Source organism: Typopeltis vanoorti, chromosome 12 (assembly GCF_054136105.1).
Source record: "Typopeltis vanoorti isolate ZY-2024b chromosome 12, IOZ_Tvanoo_1.0, whole genome shotgun sequence".
NCBI classification, from domain to species: domain Eukaryota; kingdom Metazoa; phylum Arthropoda; class Arachnida; order Uropygi; family Thelyphonidae; genus Typopeltis; species Typopeltis vanoorti.
The window spans coordinates 137,384,065-137,398,017 of NC_143560.1; the positions used below are offsets into that span (position 1 = coordinate 137,384,065).

At 33.7% G+C, this 13,953-nt stretch overlaps 1 protein-coding gene across 5 annotated transcripts in view; it reads right to left on the reverse strand.

Annotated features, from left to right (window-relative positions):
- The window catches only part of LOC150101248 (uncharacterized), a 392,942-nt gene that overhangs the window by 41,493 nt on the left and 337,496 nt on the right, over positions 1 to 13,953 (reverse strand). For all 5 annotated transcript variants that reach the window (XM_090401379.1, XM_090401381.1, XM_090401383.1 and 2 more), the window contains 2 exons: positions 13,593 to 13,724; positions 1,976 to 2,092 (listed from right to left, as the gene is read on the reverse strand). In XM_090401379.1, the coding sequence (XP_090257505.1) occupies positions 1,976 to 2,092; positions 13,593 to 13,724 (249 nt within the window). The remainder of the gene's footprint in view (positions 1 to 1,975; positions 2,093 to 13,592; positions 13,725 to 13,953) is intronic.

The window sequence follows — 13,953 nt, forward strand, 5'->3', positions numbered from 1 at the left end:
GAGACTACAAGTACAGTCTATGTGAACAGCTGCTTACCATAGTGAATTTCCTTTAGAACATGGTTGTGCTATGAGGATTTATTTGGTCAGGACTTTTTTTGGTACTTTTTTATAGTAAGAATTGAATATAGGTGTTGGAAATTGAAATAGATATTTTAAATAACTAATTCAGAATGATAATATATATATACACATTGTTGGATCCTACTTGTCCTTAATCTATACTTTGGATCCGACATGTTAGTCACTATGATGTTCTTAAACAAAATAATAAGTTGCTAGTTGGTTTCTAATTCAAATATAGAGAAAATTTATATTTAAAGACTGTGCCACTCTATATCTGAATTAGTTCAAGAATTGAAGAAAAATTAACCTTCAACTATTTCTCCTTAAAATATATACTGGCCGAGTATATTTGACTTACTTAATTTACCTGCTTTGGTTCGAATATTTTATGAATGGTGCAGTAAAAGAGATTCAGGCAAAATACAACTTTTGATTAACAAAAACAAACATTTAATTTTAAAATCACAAATTTTACACTTAACTTCAAATCACTAATTAAGTTATTAGAAACACTTCAGCCTTCCTGACAATACAGTCATACAAACTCAGACAATGGTAATTCTGCTATCTCTATTACAGTTTTCTCACAGTTCCTTAAGTTCCAAATACAATAAAAATTGCAGTAACACACCTCTTCACAAACAAACACTTTTAATTTTACACCTCAGTTAATTCTCACCAATAGTTACTGTTAATATAAGGAAATTCTAGGATGAAACTCACACACTTCTCTGTATAGGAATATTAATGGTTGGAATAATCTTACCGATAATCTTTTTTCTTCATTTACTTATACGTAAACACTTAAACAGAACACGGCACTCATTAAATAAATCTTCTAAGCAATAACTGAATTAATCACTATACACATAAACATTCTTGCATGAAATACTATTGATCATTTATGAATTAAGGCAATACACAATAATTCCTTAACTTGAGGTTTTATATGCACAGTTGTTCACTCTTCCGGCATTCAATTAATTCTTAGACACTACAATTCTAAACACAGCTATCGGTAAACTTCAACTTTACAGCTCTACTATTCTCTAGTAACTCCGTGCTTTATTTCAAGATTCTGTGTGTCCTTGACAGGTCGGCCCTGAAATTAAATCTCAATTCAAGTATTGCTAGTCTATTTAGTAGTCACTCAGCTGTCTTCCGTAGCTATAATTGTTATTCTACAACTTATTAGCTAACCGCCTCTCGACTAGTAGACTTTATTAGCTGCTTGAGTGACTTGCCGACTCGCTATTATCGCACTGTGATTCCCGAATGCTCCGATTCCAACCTAATGCTAATCCTCTCTCTCTGTTTCTTTATTATTCTTATTTTCAGCGTTCTTCGCTTATATCTCCGTTTTTCCAGCCTAAATTCTTCTCGTGATATCTTTAACTAATTCCTTTTTAGTAAACTTTCAGCTTTCTCCCCACGTTCTGTTCCAAAAACGTGCTCGCTCACTTACATATGTTTCCATGACAACCAAACAAAATATAATAAAATTGAGCTATTACATAACGTTAAACTTTACAAACAGGAATAAATAGAGAATGTTTACATTTCAAATAATGCGCAGTTAAATTATCAAATACAAGTTCTTATAATATTAACATAGTAATAATTAAAATAGCTTAATAATATTTAATACAGCCTTTTCATTATTAATTCATATATCTTTGAATAAATAATTAAATATTAGACAAAATTAAAGTAGTTATATGAATACTAAATTATAAAATAAGTTATTTACATTAAATAATGTTTACAAGTCTAGCTTTTGTGATGGAAGATCATGTTGGATTTTGAAGCAAATAATAATTACTCCAATCTCTATATATTCAGAATCCAACAACATCTCAGAAAAAAATATTAAAACATTATGAATATATATTCTGCAAATAATGTTTACCTTGTTCTTAGTATTTTGTTCCTTAAATAATTCTGAGAGAGTAGAGTTAAAGAGTTGCTCAACAAAAGCTGTAGAATTGCTCTTCAGAAGTAACTCAAGATCTGCTGAGGAATTTAACTAGAAAATAAACAGGCTTATTTAAAATTCAATTGTTAAAATATACAAAGAAGACAGACAAAAATCTTTGTCCCTATCAATGTTTTAACACAAAGATATATTTCCTTTTAAAATGCACCTTAATCTTCTGATCTCCATTACCATTAAATTTCTGATACGTACAGTATGCTATGATGATAATAATAAAAACTTTTCATGCAGTATTAACTTCTTATCAAAACCTTTTCTCCAAATCACTTTTTTATCTCTCTGGAAGAGTATTGTCAGATTCTATATTTGTCTTATACAGCACTTTTAACTGCATCAACTCACTTAGATCTTGGTACTCCTCTAGAACTTTTTCCTGCCATCAAACTTCTGGTTTGTAGTTTTGCTTTTAAATTCTGTTTAACCATATTACTGCATGTTCACACACTAATGAATCTAACGATTTTAAAGTCCTTCCTAGTATCTTAATTTTTAATATAATAAAAGCTGCAGGAAATTTTAAGTTAATGAGGATAATAAATAAGATGCAACAAGAATATGCTATGTATGTGCATATTTTATATACAATTATATTTTTGAACTTTAGAACTTTTTCCTGCCATCAAACTTCTGGTTTGTAGTTTTGCTTTTAAATTCTGTTTAACCATATTGCTGCATGTTCACACACTAATGAATCTAACGATTTTAAAGTCCTTCCTAGTATCTTAATTTTTAATATAATAAAAGCTGCAGGAAATTTTAAGTTAATGAGGATAATAAATAAGATGCAACAAGAATATGCTATGTATGTGCATATTTTATATACAATTATATTTTAGTTGAATAAAGATAAGTAATGTCTCATTTTTTTAAAGATAATTTTGGGAACTTATAAATGTAAAATGTTTTGCTGATTGCTGTTCAAAAGATATAACTTGTGCATTTGCTTCATGGCTTAAAGGGAATGTCACCTGTAAAAGTTTCACGTAACTTTCCATACCTGATTATTTAATTCTTAGCTTGCAAATGGTACTAAATGTGCTATAGCTTATCAAGCTTTCCTGAGAAGGATTCACATAAAAATATTAAATAAATAAAATAAAATAATAATAGCAACTACAAAGTGGAATCTGCAAGAAGTCATGGATTCTACTACTAATCTCCTCAGAAGCCACAACTAGTGACTGCAAGTATGCAATTTGCTTCTGAAGATGGAAACATTTTACCTGTAGTTTGATACACAGGAAATGCATTTAATCCAAGAATATATTTCAAACATCTTTAAAAATCAAGTCTGTATAGAGATCACAAACTAAGCAATTATAATTCCCACACACCTGCATGTGTATGATTAAATCTCATTATAACATTAAAATTAACAAAGACAATGAAATATTACTTTTTTAAGAGGATTTTCTCCCACCATTTGGGAAAGATTGTAAATATGGGAAGATTTTTTTTTTTTAAATTTGCAAATAATTTGTGTTTGCAGTTTCAATAAAATCTCTAAAGTTAATTAATATAACCAAATTCTTTTCATGTTTAACATTTCTCAATCTTTTTTAAAATGAAAGGTTTATTTTATTTTATTATTATTTTTACATTGCCATGCTTCTAATTTTCCTTTCCTGTCTCCCACTTTTCCAAAACCTTACATCTCTCCTAGGAGTGAAACGTTATTAAGAATAACCTTTACAAATATCTTGGTCTCAAACATTGTGAGCAAAATTATATAATAATAGAAGAATGACACTTGCATATAGTTTTCCTTGTGGCAAACAGAAAAAGCAATAACAAATATTTTAAATTCTTTTTAAGTGCATTTCTTTATTATAGTCTGATTCAAAATTTCCTGAGAGCTTATGAGAATATAATCTTCAGCAGAAGAGTGGCTGTTGGTGTACACCACTTAAATTGGCCTTTTATTAATGCTTTCATGTTTTACTGGCCTGACAGCTGTTTTGAACTGTTCTCATCAGAAACCAGACAGAAATTTGGTTTGGATAGACTTATTTTTCATTTTAAAAATTTTATGGAATTTACAACCGTGTTAAAAAAACTTTTTTTTATATAAAAAAATATCATATATAAATTTTAAAAATTTTATAAAAAGTTTTTTTTTTTTTTTTTTTTTTTTTAAACACGGTTGTAAATTCCATAAAATTTTTAAAATGAATGCTGATCACCGTGTAACTCTAAAAGAAAGGATTGGATAGACTCTTAGTTTTCAACCATAGCAATCCTATGCCAAAAAGTTAATTTTATTTTTATTATATATATCTATATATAGGTGGAGTCGTGTGCCCATTTATATTGGGTGTGCTGTCACGTGGCTAATGCAACCCACACTACAAAATTCACGTCAATTTGACCATATGATTGCATAGCACATCAGCACTCATCTTAATTGGTCCAATGCAATTAATTGTAGGAATAATAAATTTAGTTTAACCCTTTATCCAAGTGTAAGCAAACAAAATTTGTGCCTGAAGTATCTTCAGGAATGAGGCAACTCATGGCAAAGGTGGACTAAGCTCTCCTCACTTATCTCCCACAATGCAAAGCACATCTCCTTGCAGACATATATAATGCTATGCATTAAGGAAAGGACCACTACCCAGACCGGTTTCGATCTTTATTGATGTCCTCATCAGTGGGAGCCAGACCCAGAGGTGGTGGTACTACAGTGGAAGTAATGGAGAAGTCATATTTACCTACACGAGTTGCCAAAAGGTGTCTCACCTTATCATTAAATTACTCTGGAATTAAAGAAAGATGTTGGAAGAATCCTTTATCCAAGTGTAAGCAAACAAAGTTTGCGCCTGAAGTATTTTCAGGACTGAGGCAACTCGTGGTAAAGGTGGACTAAGCTCTCCTCGCTTGTCTTAGCATCTCCCATAATGCAAAGCACATCTCCTTCTGGACATGTATAATGCTATGCATTAAGGGAAGGGCCACTACCCAGACCTGAAGATACTTCAGGCGCAAACTTTGTTTGCTTACACTTGGATAAAGGATTAAACTAAATTTATCATAGTCTAACCAAGTGAAAGGAAAAAAAAACAAACTTCCAACATCTTTCTCTAAATCCAGAGTAATTTAATAATAAGGTGAGACACCTTGTGGCAATTCGTATAGGTAAATATGACTTCTCCATTACTTCCACCTTAGTATCACCACCTCTGGGTCTGGCTCCCACTGACGAGACCTCAATAAAAGTATAAAAGTCTGGGTAGTGGCCCTTCCCTTAATGCATAGCATTATACATGTCTGCAAGGAGATGTGCTTTGCATTATGGGAGATACTAAGAGAAGTGAGGAGAGCTTAGTCCACCTTTACCACGAGTTGCCTCAGTCCTGAAGATACTTCAGACGCAAGCTTTGTTTGCTTACTCTTGGATAAAGGATTCAACTAAATTTATTATAATCTAACCAAGTGAAAAAAAAACAAAAAACTTCCAACATAATTGTAGGATAACTTTGGATACTTTATCAATTAATATAATTTTAAATATGGAAAGCATAAAAGTCAAATGAACAATAGCTATACTTCATGAGTGCCGTTTATGCAAGAAGCACAAAGGGTTTGTGCTTTGTGGTGAAATTAGATTATCATTAGCAAATACTAGAGTGAGACACAGATAAATTGAATTTTGATAGGATTTTTAAATAGAGCCATATAATACACACAGAAATCAGAAAAGTAATCACTTGGGAAATTCTTATTTTTCTGGATTGAACCAAAGAAAGGCTGAACTCATTTACTCACTCATTTATACAGAAGTTCCACAAGTTCAAACAACCTCCTTTTAATAAATTCACATAATCTGCAAAAGCTTTTGCAAAAAATGGGACATTCAGCAAATCGTCAACACTATTTCCCATTGTAAATATGGGCAAAAAAGTTATAGATTATTTTTTTGAAAATTACTTGTCTATATCGGTCCTAAACATGTCAGTTTCACATCTATTGCAAGCAAAACAGATGAAACTCAGAAAACAAAAACAGCAAATCGTGACAAATGACAACGTTCAACTGGATTAGTCGACAAAATAATCAATCACGGCCATTGATTTCTGGGTGCTTTTCCCAGCACACATTTTGCCTCACCTTCGGGGTGGATTATATCCACTGGAAAAGAATTTGACCTGTTGTGCCATCTGTATGTCTGTTCAAAGAGCTCAAAGGTATCTGTATTTGTGACCACATATCCGGCTTTTAACATGAATGTGATGTAATGTTTATGCATCTAAAAGTGTTCTCTTCACGATGAATTAGCATGCTGTGTTTAATTTCAGGCATCACGCAAAGCCAGGAAACAATGATTGGAGTCTTTAACAGGAATAAATGCAAAAATATAATATCAGTGTTATTGCTATTCTGTGTGTGTCAGGGGCATTCAGGGTGTGCAGTGAACACCCTGAATGCCCCTGACACACATGCACACAGAGCCCTAGATACGTAAATCTGTACTTATGTAAGAAATTCCTGAGATACACAGTACTTACAGAAAGCGCTTACCCGCAAACTATGTGCTCAGCCACACAGCTGCATCATCCCAGTTCCCGAGTGTCTCTTGTTATGAATGAACTATATAGTGTTGTGCTTATTTTCACGTTTTTCGTGTGTTTTCTAAATATTATTCACAATGGCTGGCTCATGCAATGAGAAATATTGTAAAAGCTTGGAAAGATGTTACTCCAGTGTGTTAGAAACAAGTGTAGAAAAAATCTCTGCAATTTTTTCCTGACAACTGAAGTTTTGAAAAGTACAAAAATTTGAGGAAGTCAGTGAAAAAATTGCAAAACAGTTCGAAACAGAAGTCAATGAACATGATGTGGAGGAACTTATAAAATTGTAGGATGAACAGTTATCAAATGCTGATCTCATTGAACTAGAAGCTGCTATAGTTGCAAGTGAAGAAAGACATGAAATGTCAGAACCAAAAAGGTTCACAGAAAAAGAAATGGCTGAAGCATTTTGAGAACTGACTTCTTGTTTAGCTCAGTTTGAGAAACTGGATCCAAACACTTGTTTTCTTAAAGTGCAAAGAATGGCTGAATAAACTTTGCCTGCTATAAGAGAAATTTAAAAGGAAAAAAAGAAAGCAAAAGTTCAAATATCTCTTGACAGATTTTTATAATTAGCAACAATATGTACCATTTTTTTTAATAAATGTAATCTTAATATTGGTGGGCAATTTTGGACTGTGTTTCAATTGATTATTCTTGATTTTCTTTTATTATCCATAATACGAGTTTGATTGTTGAAAGCCACAAGTTAAAATATAATGTGCAGTGACAATTTCCTGTTAATATATTATGTTGCCGGCACTAAAATGTAGTCAAATTCATCATCATCATCATCATCAAATTCCTGCCATGTACCCTCAAGGGGTGTACAGGATATGATAGTACTACATGAAAAAAATTACATCATTACTAACTTCCTATCTACAATTTTCCTCCAAATCAGTCTGTTACTTGTCAAGACTCCAACATTATCAGATCTTATATTTCTATCGTCTAAGGCACTTTGTACCATATCAATCCACCTATATCTTGGTCTTCCTCTGGGTCGTTTTCCTGCCAACCTCACAGAGAACACTTGTTTTGCTAATCTTTCCACACCCATTCTGTTTAAGTGACCATACCACCTGAGATTAGCTCTGCTAACACATTCCTGGATGTTGACAATGTCAAGTTCTTTTCTAATATCCTCTTTTTAATATGATATTGCCATTGATGTCATTTGTTCACACCTCTAATCTTTCTCAGGACTCTCATATCTGCGGTCTCTAGTCTTTGGTCAAGTGTTTTACTTCTGACCCAGCTCTCAGATCCATAAGTTAAAACTGGTTTGAACACTGTCTTGTATACAGGTAATTTAGTGTTCCAACTAATTTCTCTCTAATTTATTCTTTCCGACTAATTTCACAATCATTCAAAAGTATATTTTCCATCTGTTTCTTATGTCCACATCCCTCCATAATACTCTTCCTTCAGCATCTTATTATTATTACTATAGTATTACACTATATTATTATTTCCACATATGAGCCATTATTATTATTATATATATATACTGTTCGTCAGGAATCCGAGTTACATACAAATCCAACCTAAGGACATTCTCAGGAAGATATCTCTTTTGTAATCTGGGGAATGCTTGTATTTCAGCTATTTAAAAATAGTTTATAGTGATATCACAAACTAAATTGGGAAATAAGCATCACAATAAGCAAGATTTATTCTGGTATGGTGGGGAGCCGAATGAATACATTTATATGAAAGAAGAGAAAAATTAGTCAAATCACCAAACTAGCAGTACAACCGACTGTGTTCAAACCAGTTTTAAGTTATGGCTCTGAGAGCTGGGTTAGAAATAATGTACTCAACCAAAGATTACAGACCACAGATATGAGAGCTTGAGAAAAATTAGGGACCTGAACAGATGGCATTAATGGCAGAATCATATTAAAAATAAAGATATTAGGAAGGAAGTCGACATTGTTTACATTCAACATTGTGTGAGCAGGGCTAATCTGAGGTGGTATGATCACTTAAACAGAATGAGATAAGAAAGGTTAGCAAAGCAGGTGTTTGATGCCATGATGGTAGGTAAGAGACCCATGGGGAAGACCATGGGCTTATGTGGATTGATTCCATCAACAGTACCTTAGAATCACAAAATGCCAGATATGACAATATTGAAGTGCTTACAAGTAACAGACTAATTTGGATGAAAATTATTAATAATGATTAATAGTAATGTAAAATGAATTATGCAGTGCTGTCATAGTAGCTTGAACAACCCTTAAGGGTACATATAAGGAAATTGATGATAAATAACTGAAGAAAGTATACAATCACAGTGACAAAAATATAATTAACAGAACTAATTAACCAGAATTTTTTTTGGAATATCACGTAACATTATCATCATCAAATTGCTGCCATGTACCCTCAAGGGGTGTACAGGATATGATAGTACAACATGAAAAATTTACATCATTACTAACGTCCTATTTACAATTTTTCTTCAAATCAGTCTGTTATTTGTCAAGACTCCAATATTACCAGATCTTATATTTCTATCATCTAAGGCACTTTGTACCGTATCAATCCACCTATATCTCGGTCTTCCTCTGGGTTGTTTTCTTGCCAACTTGGCAGAGAACACTTGTTTTGCTAATCTTTCCATGCCCATTCTGTTTTAGTGACCGTACCACCTGAGATTAGCTCTGCTAACGCATTCCTGGATGCTGACAATGTCAAGTTCTTTCCTAATATTCTCGTTTTTCATATGATATTGCCATTGATGCCATCTGTTCACGCCTCTAATCTTTCTTAGGACTCACATATCAGCAGTCTCTAGTCTTTGGTTAACTGTTTTACTTCTGACCCAGCTCTCAGATCCATAAGTTAATACTGGTTTGAACACTGTCTTGTATACAGCTAATTTAGTGTTCCGACTAATTTCTCTCTTATTCCATATGAATTTATTCAATTGACTTCCTACCATAAGTTTTGTTGATTCTGTTGTCTATTTCCATATTTAATTTACCATCTTCACTAAACGTCGTGCTTAAGTAGCTGAAATGTTTTACTTCTTCCACAGGTTCTCCATTCACAACACAGTTGACATTTTCAAAGATTCTACCTATTTTCATTGTCTTTTTATTGCTGACCTTCATTCCATATCTATTACAACAGTTATTTAGTCAGAGAATCTTGCAGACTTGTAGCAGATTTATTTAGAAGTATAACATAGTCCGTATAAAGCAAAGAGCTGACATTAACATCTCCAATTTTGATATCATGTTTAATACCACTTTCCTTCATAATGTGATCCATATAGATAATGAATAACAAAGGGGATAATGTACATCCTTGTCTCACACCAGATTTAACATTAAACCATCTTCCTGTACTTCCTTCAATTCTAACTGCTGACTCACAACTCAAATAAAGACTAAGCATTGCTTGATATAATGCCCCAATAACACCATATAACTGTAGCGTATTGAATAGCTACTTTCTTGGCACCCTGTCATATACCTTTTCCAAATCGACAAAATTTAAATACAGATATTTGTTATATTCCCATGGAAAGGCTTAGACGTTGGTTATGCATTTTCACTATATAATTAAAGGAAATTACAACGTACTAGGATATACATTAAAATAAATTTTAATATATTTCAATATTTTGCCAACGTCACGTTGCCATTTTCAAGAACTTAAGTACAAGACGCGTGCACGCATGCACAACAAAACAGTAAGTGAGGAAGAAGTAGGAAGCTATTATTTCTACTAAAGTCCTGATTGTGCCCTCTAGCGGGCAATGTTGGTATTCTTGGGCGACTGGGCTGAAGTTCTTCTGATGTAGGTTTCCCAAATTTGAGGAAGTCTCATGCAGCCAAATATGTTAAGGTTTGGATCGATTCTTAGGGCTGAAGCTGATTCCATGAAAAGCCTTTCATATCTGTATTTGCTACGGTGTATTATCCTGGCTTTCTTCCACCATATTCTATGGCAGGTATCCAGCGCATGGTCTGCAAGACCAGAGTGGCTATATTGGTGAAAACGGATGTAGTCCTTGTGTTCGGAAATTCTGATATTTGCTGTCCTGCCTGTTTGGCCAAAGTAGGACAGCTTACAGCTGCAAGAGTCCTGGTATACACCAGGTTGGTCTGGGGGGGGGGGGGGTTGGTCTTTAGTAGAGCGGATAAGGAATGCCAATTTTTTATATGGCCTGTAACATGAAATTAAGTTATGTTTTTTTAGGATTTTTGTGATTTTTTTCCCAAGGTTCCTCGGATATAGGGTATGGTAATGGATTTAGAGTAATCCTTGTTGTGAGGGGGGGGGGGGTGATTTACTGGTTTCAATATTTTTTGGATTTTTTTTGGGGGGGGGGAAGGGAAGGGATAGTTATTGGCTGAGAAAGTGTTGAGAAAGTGGTTTAGTTTAGTGGTTAGGGCATTGTCATTCGAACAGATAAGTTTAGCCCTGTTGTGTAGTTTCTTAATGACTCCACATTGTTGTGAGGAAGGTTGGTGGGATTGTTGGTGAATGTATCTGCCTGTATGGGTGAGTTTTCTATATACTGAGAAAACCAAGGTTCCATCAGGCTGGCGGGTGACTAGTGTTGTCTAAGAAAGGAATGCAGTTGTTTTTTTCCTCTTCCAGGGTGAATTTGATTCTGGGGTGTTGGTTGTTTAAGTGTGTTAAGAAGGAGAGGAGTGCATCAGAGCCATGTGGCCAAATAGTGAATACATCATCTACATAGCGAAGCCAAACAGTTGGTTTTTGTGGGGCAGAGTCTAAGGCTTTCTCTTCAAAAGTCTCCATATAAAAGTTGGCCAAGGGTGGGGAGAGTGGAGAACCCATGGATGTCCCCTCTATTTGTTTGTAGAATTTTCCTTGCCAAACAAAATAGCCTGAGTTCATTGTGAACTGAAATAGGGCTGTGAGATCGGGAAGAAATTTAGCTTGGATTAGCTCTAAGGATTCTTTGAGTGGGACATTTGTGAATAAGGAGGAGATATCAAAACTGACCATTATGTCAGTGTGTTTGAGTGTAAGGTTTTCTATGCTGGCTTTGAAGTGGGCCGAGTTTTTTATGTATGAAGGTGTGTTGCCAGTATAGTGTGAGAGAGTTTTGGCCAAATATTTAGCCAAATTTTTTTTATCACTGTGCTGTCATCACAGCTTGTTTCATTTAGTTTTTTCAAAGTAATTACTCCATACTTCAAGGATATCTTTTTCTTCCGTTTTCATTTCACCTTTATCATCTCTAACTCCTTTTACAGCACTCTTTCCTCCATTTCTAAGCTTCTTCAACAACCTCCAGAATATTTTGCCACCTTCTTGATATTTATTTTCTATGTTCTTGCCAAAGTCCTCCCATGACTTTTGTTTAGCTAGTTTTACACAGTGTTTAGCTTTCTTACATTTCTCTCTGTATTCTCTAAGAGCACAAATTGACTTATTTGCCAGGAACATTTGATTATGCTTTCTTCTTTTCCTTCACTGCCTCTTTAACTTCCTGTGCCCACCATGGAGTTCTGCCTTTTTCTATCCTTGCAAACCTCACCAAATGCCTCTCTGGCTGAATCAATCAAGGTTTTCTTCAGGGGTTGCCACTGAATTTTCAAGGTTTGGTTCCTGTTCTCAAACTCTTAAATTTTTTCTTCAATAATCTTTCCGTATTTTAGTCTACAGTTCACATCTGAGAGCTGATCAACTTTTATTCACTTGAAAACTTTCTTACATGTTACTCTTTTCAATATGAAATTAAATTTTATCATGCTCAAGACTAAATAGTGATCACTTCCAATTTCAAATCCTCTGTACACTCTGGTGTCCTGCACCAGGGGGAAAACATCACTTTCATCAATAACATAGTCAATGAGACTTTTCTTATTCCTTGCCTCTTCTTTCCATGTGAATTTGTGCACATTTTTATGTTGGAACATGGTGTTAGTAATAACCAGTCCATGTCCTGAGCAGAAATCCAACAGATATTTGCCATTATTATTAGCTTTGCTCTTTTCTCCAAATTTTCCCAAAATATTTTTGTATGTCTGACAATCATTTCCTACTCTATACGCATACAAATGAATGGTTTTAGAAAAGGATCAATAGAACTTTAAGGATCCTTAAGAATATTGACAGAAGAAAGTTACAATACTTTGGATATATTGAAAGGATGGAAGAAGAACTTCTCAGAACAGTAATAGAAGGTAAAGCTCCAGGAAAAAGAGGAAGGGGTTGACCATCATTGAGATGGATGGATGGTGTGTGTGTGTGAAGTGACTGATCTTCAGAGAGTTGAAAAATCAAGAAAAGCATACAACAGGACCACATGCAAGGACTGTGTGGCATATCACAGAGCATCAGAGTGACTATATGGCATCTGTGGATGTCCAATGAACAGATGATGATGACGGTAATGCTGAGTAATGATCTTTCCATTTTCTTCTGGGTAATCCTCAACTTGTTGGTTAGTCAATTTCCACATTTCACACCATAACAGTGTTATAGTGTGAACCTATTCAACCCAAAAAAGATGAATTTATAATAGATTCCTGTATCTCCTATGAAAAATTGAAAACCTGTAGTACTTTGATAAGCTAAGAAAATTGTTTTTATAATTTTTTATTTATTTTATTAATCTAGAAACTTTTTCATGTCATTTCAGGCCTTCAATAAGCAAAGCAATGGTCTCAGACCAGTCAATGCAATCAGTCTCTCCATTTAAAGAAAATTACAAATATCTATGCCCATGATGGGATTCAGACCAAACCTGTTTATTGTGAAGTGAATATATTAACCACTCAGTCAACTAAGCTGGCAAAGTTGCATTTTAATTTTCTATAGTTTTCTTAGTTTTATGGAGTGATGTTTGTAATACTCAAAATATTTGTTAATTACTTTAGTTAATTAATATTTTACTTGTGGTAACATATTCTTTCTTCGGTTAAAATTTCTAATGTTAAAATAAAGTGTATTATTAGCATGCATACCTGTTGAACTATAGTGGCATACAACTGTACTATTTTTAGTGACTGATGGAGAACATTCTCTAAACTGAAGTTTCCAGGGACAGCAGCTAAACATAAGCTGGAATTGACTAAATCTACCACAGCCTGGGATACCTGTAAATATTATGAACTAAATTAAAACAAATGAAATGCAAAGATATAAATAAAAGCAAGCACTATATAATGCAGTCTATGATAATATTTGCTGATATCTTACTATATAAGATTGTATCAGTTGGACTTTTCTTTTGTGTCTCCCACCCACAAAAGAAAAGATATTCCACAAAAGGTTTTTGTGTAAACCTACAGTACATTAGTACTATGGGTGAGCTACGGATTTTTT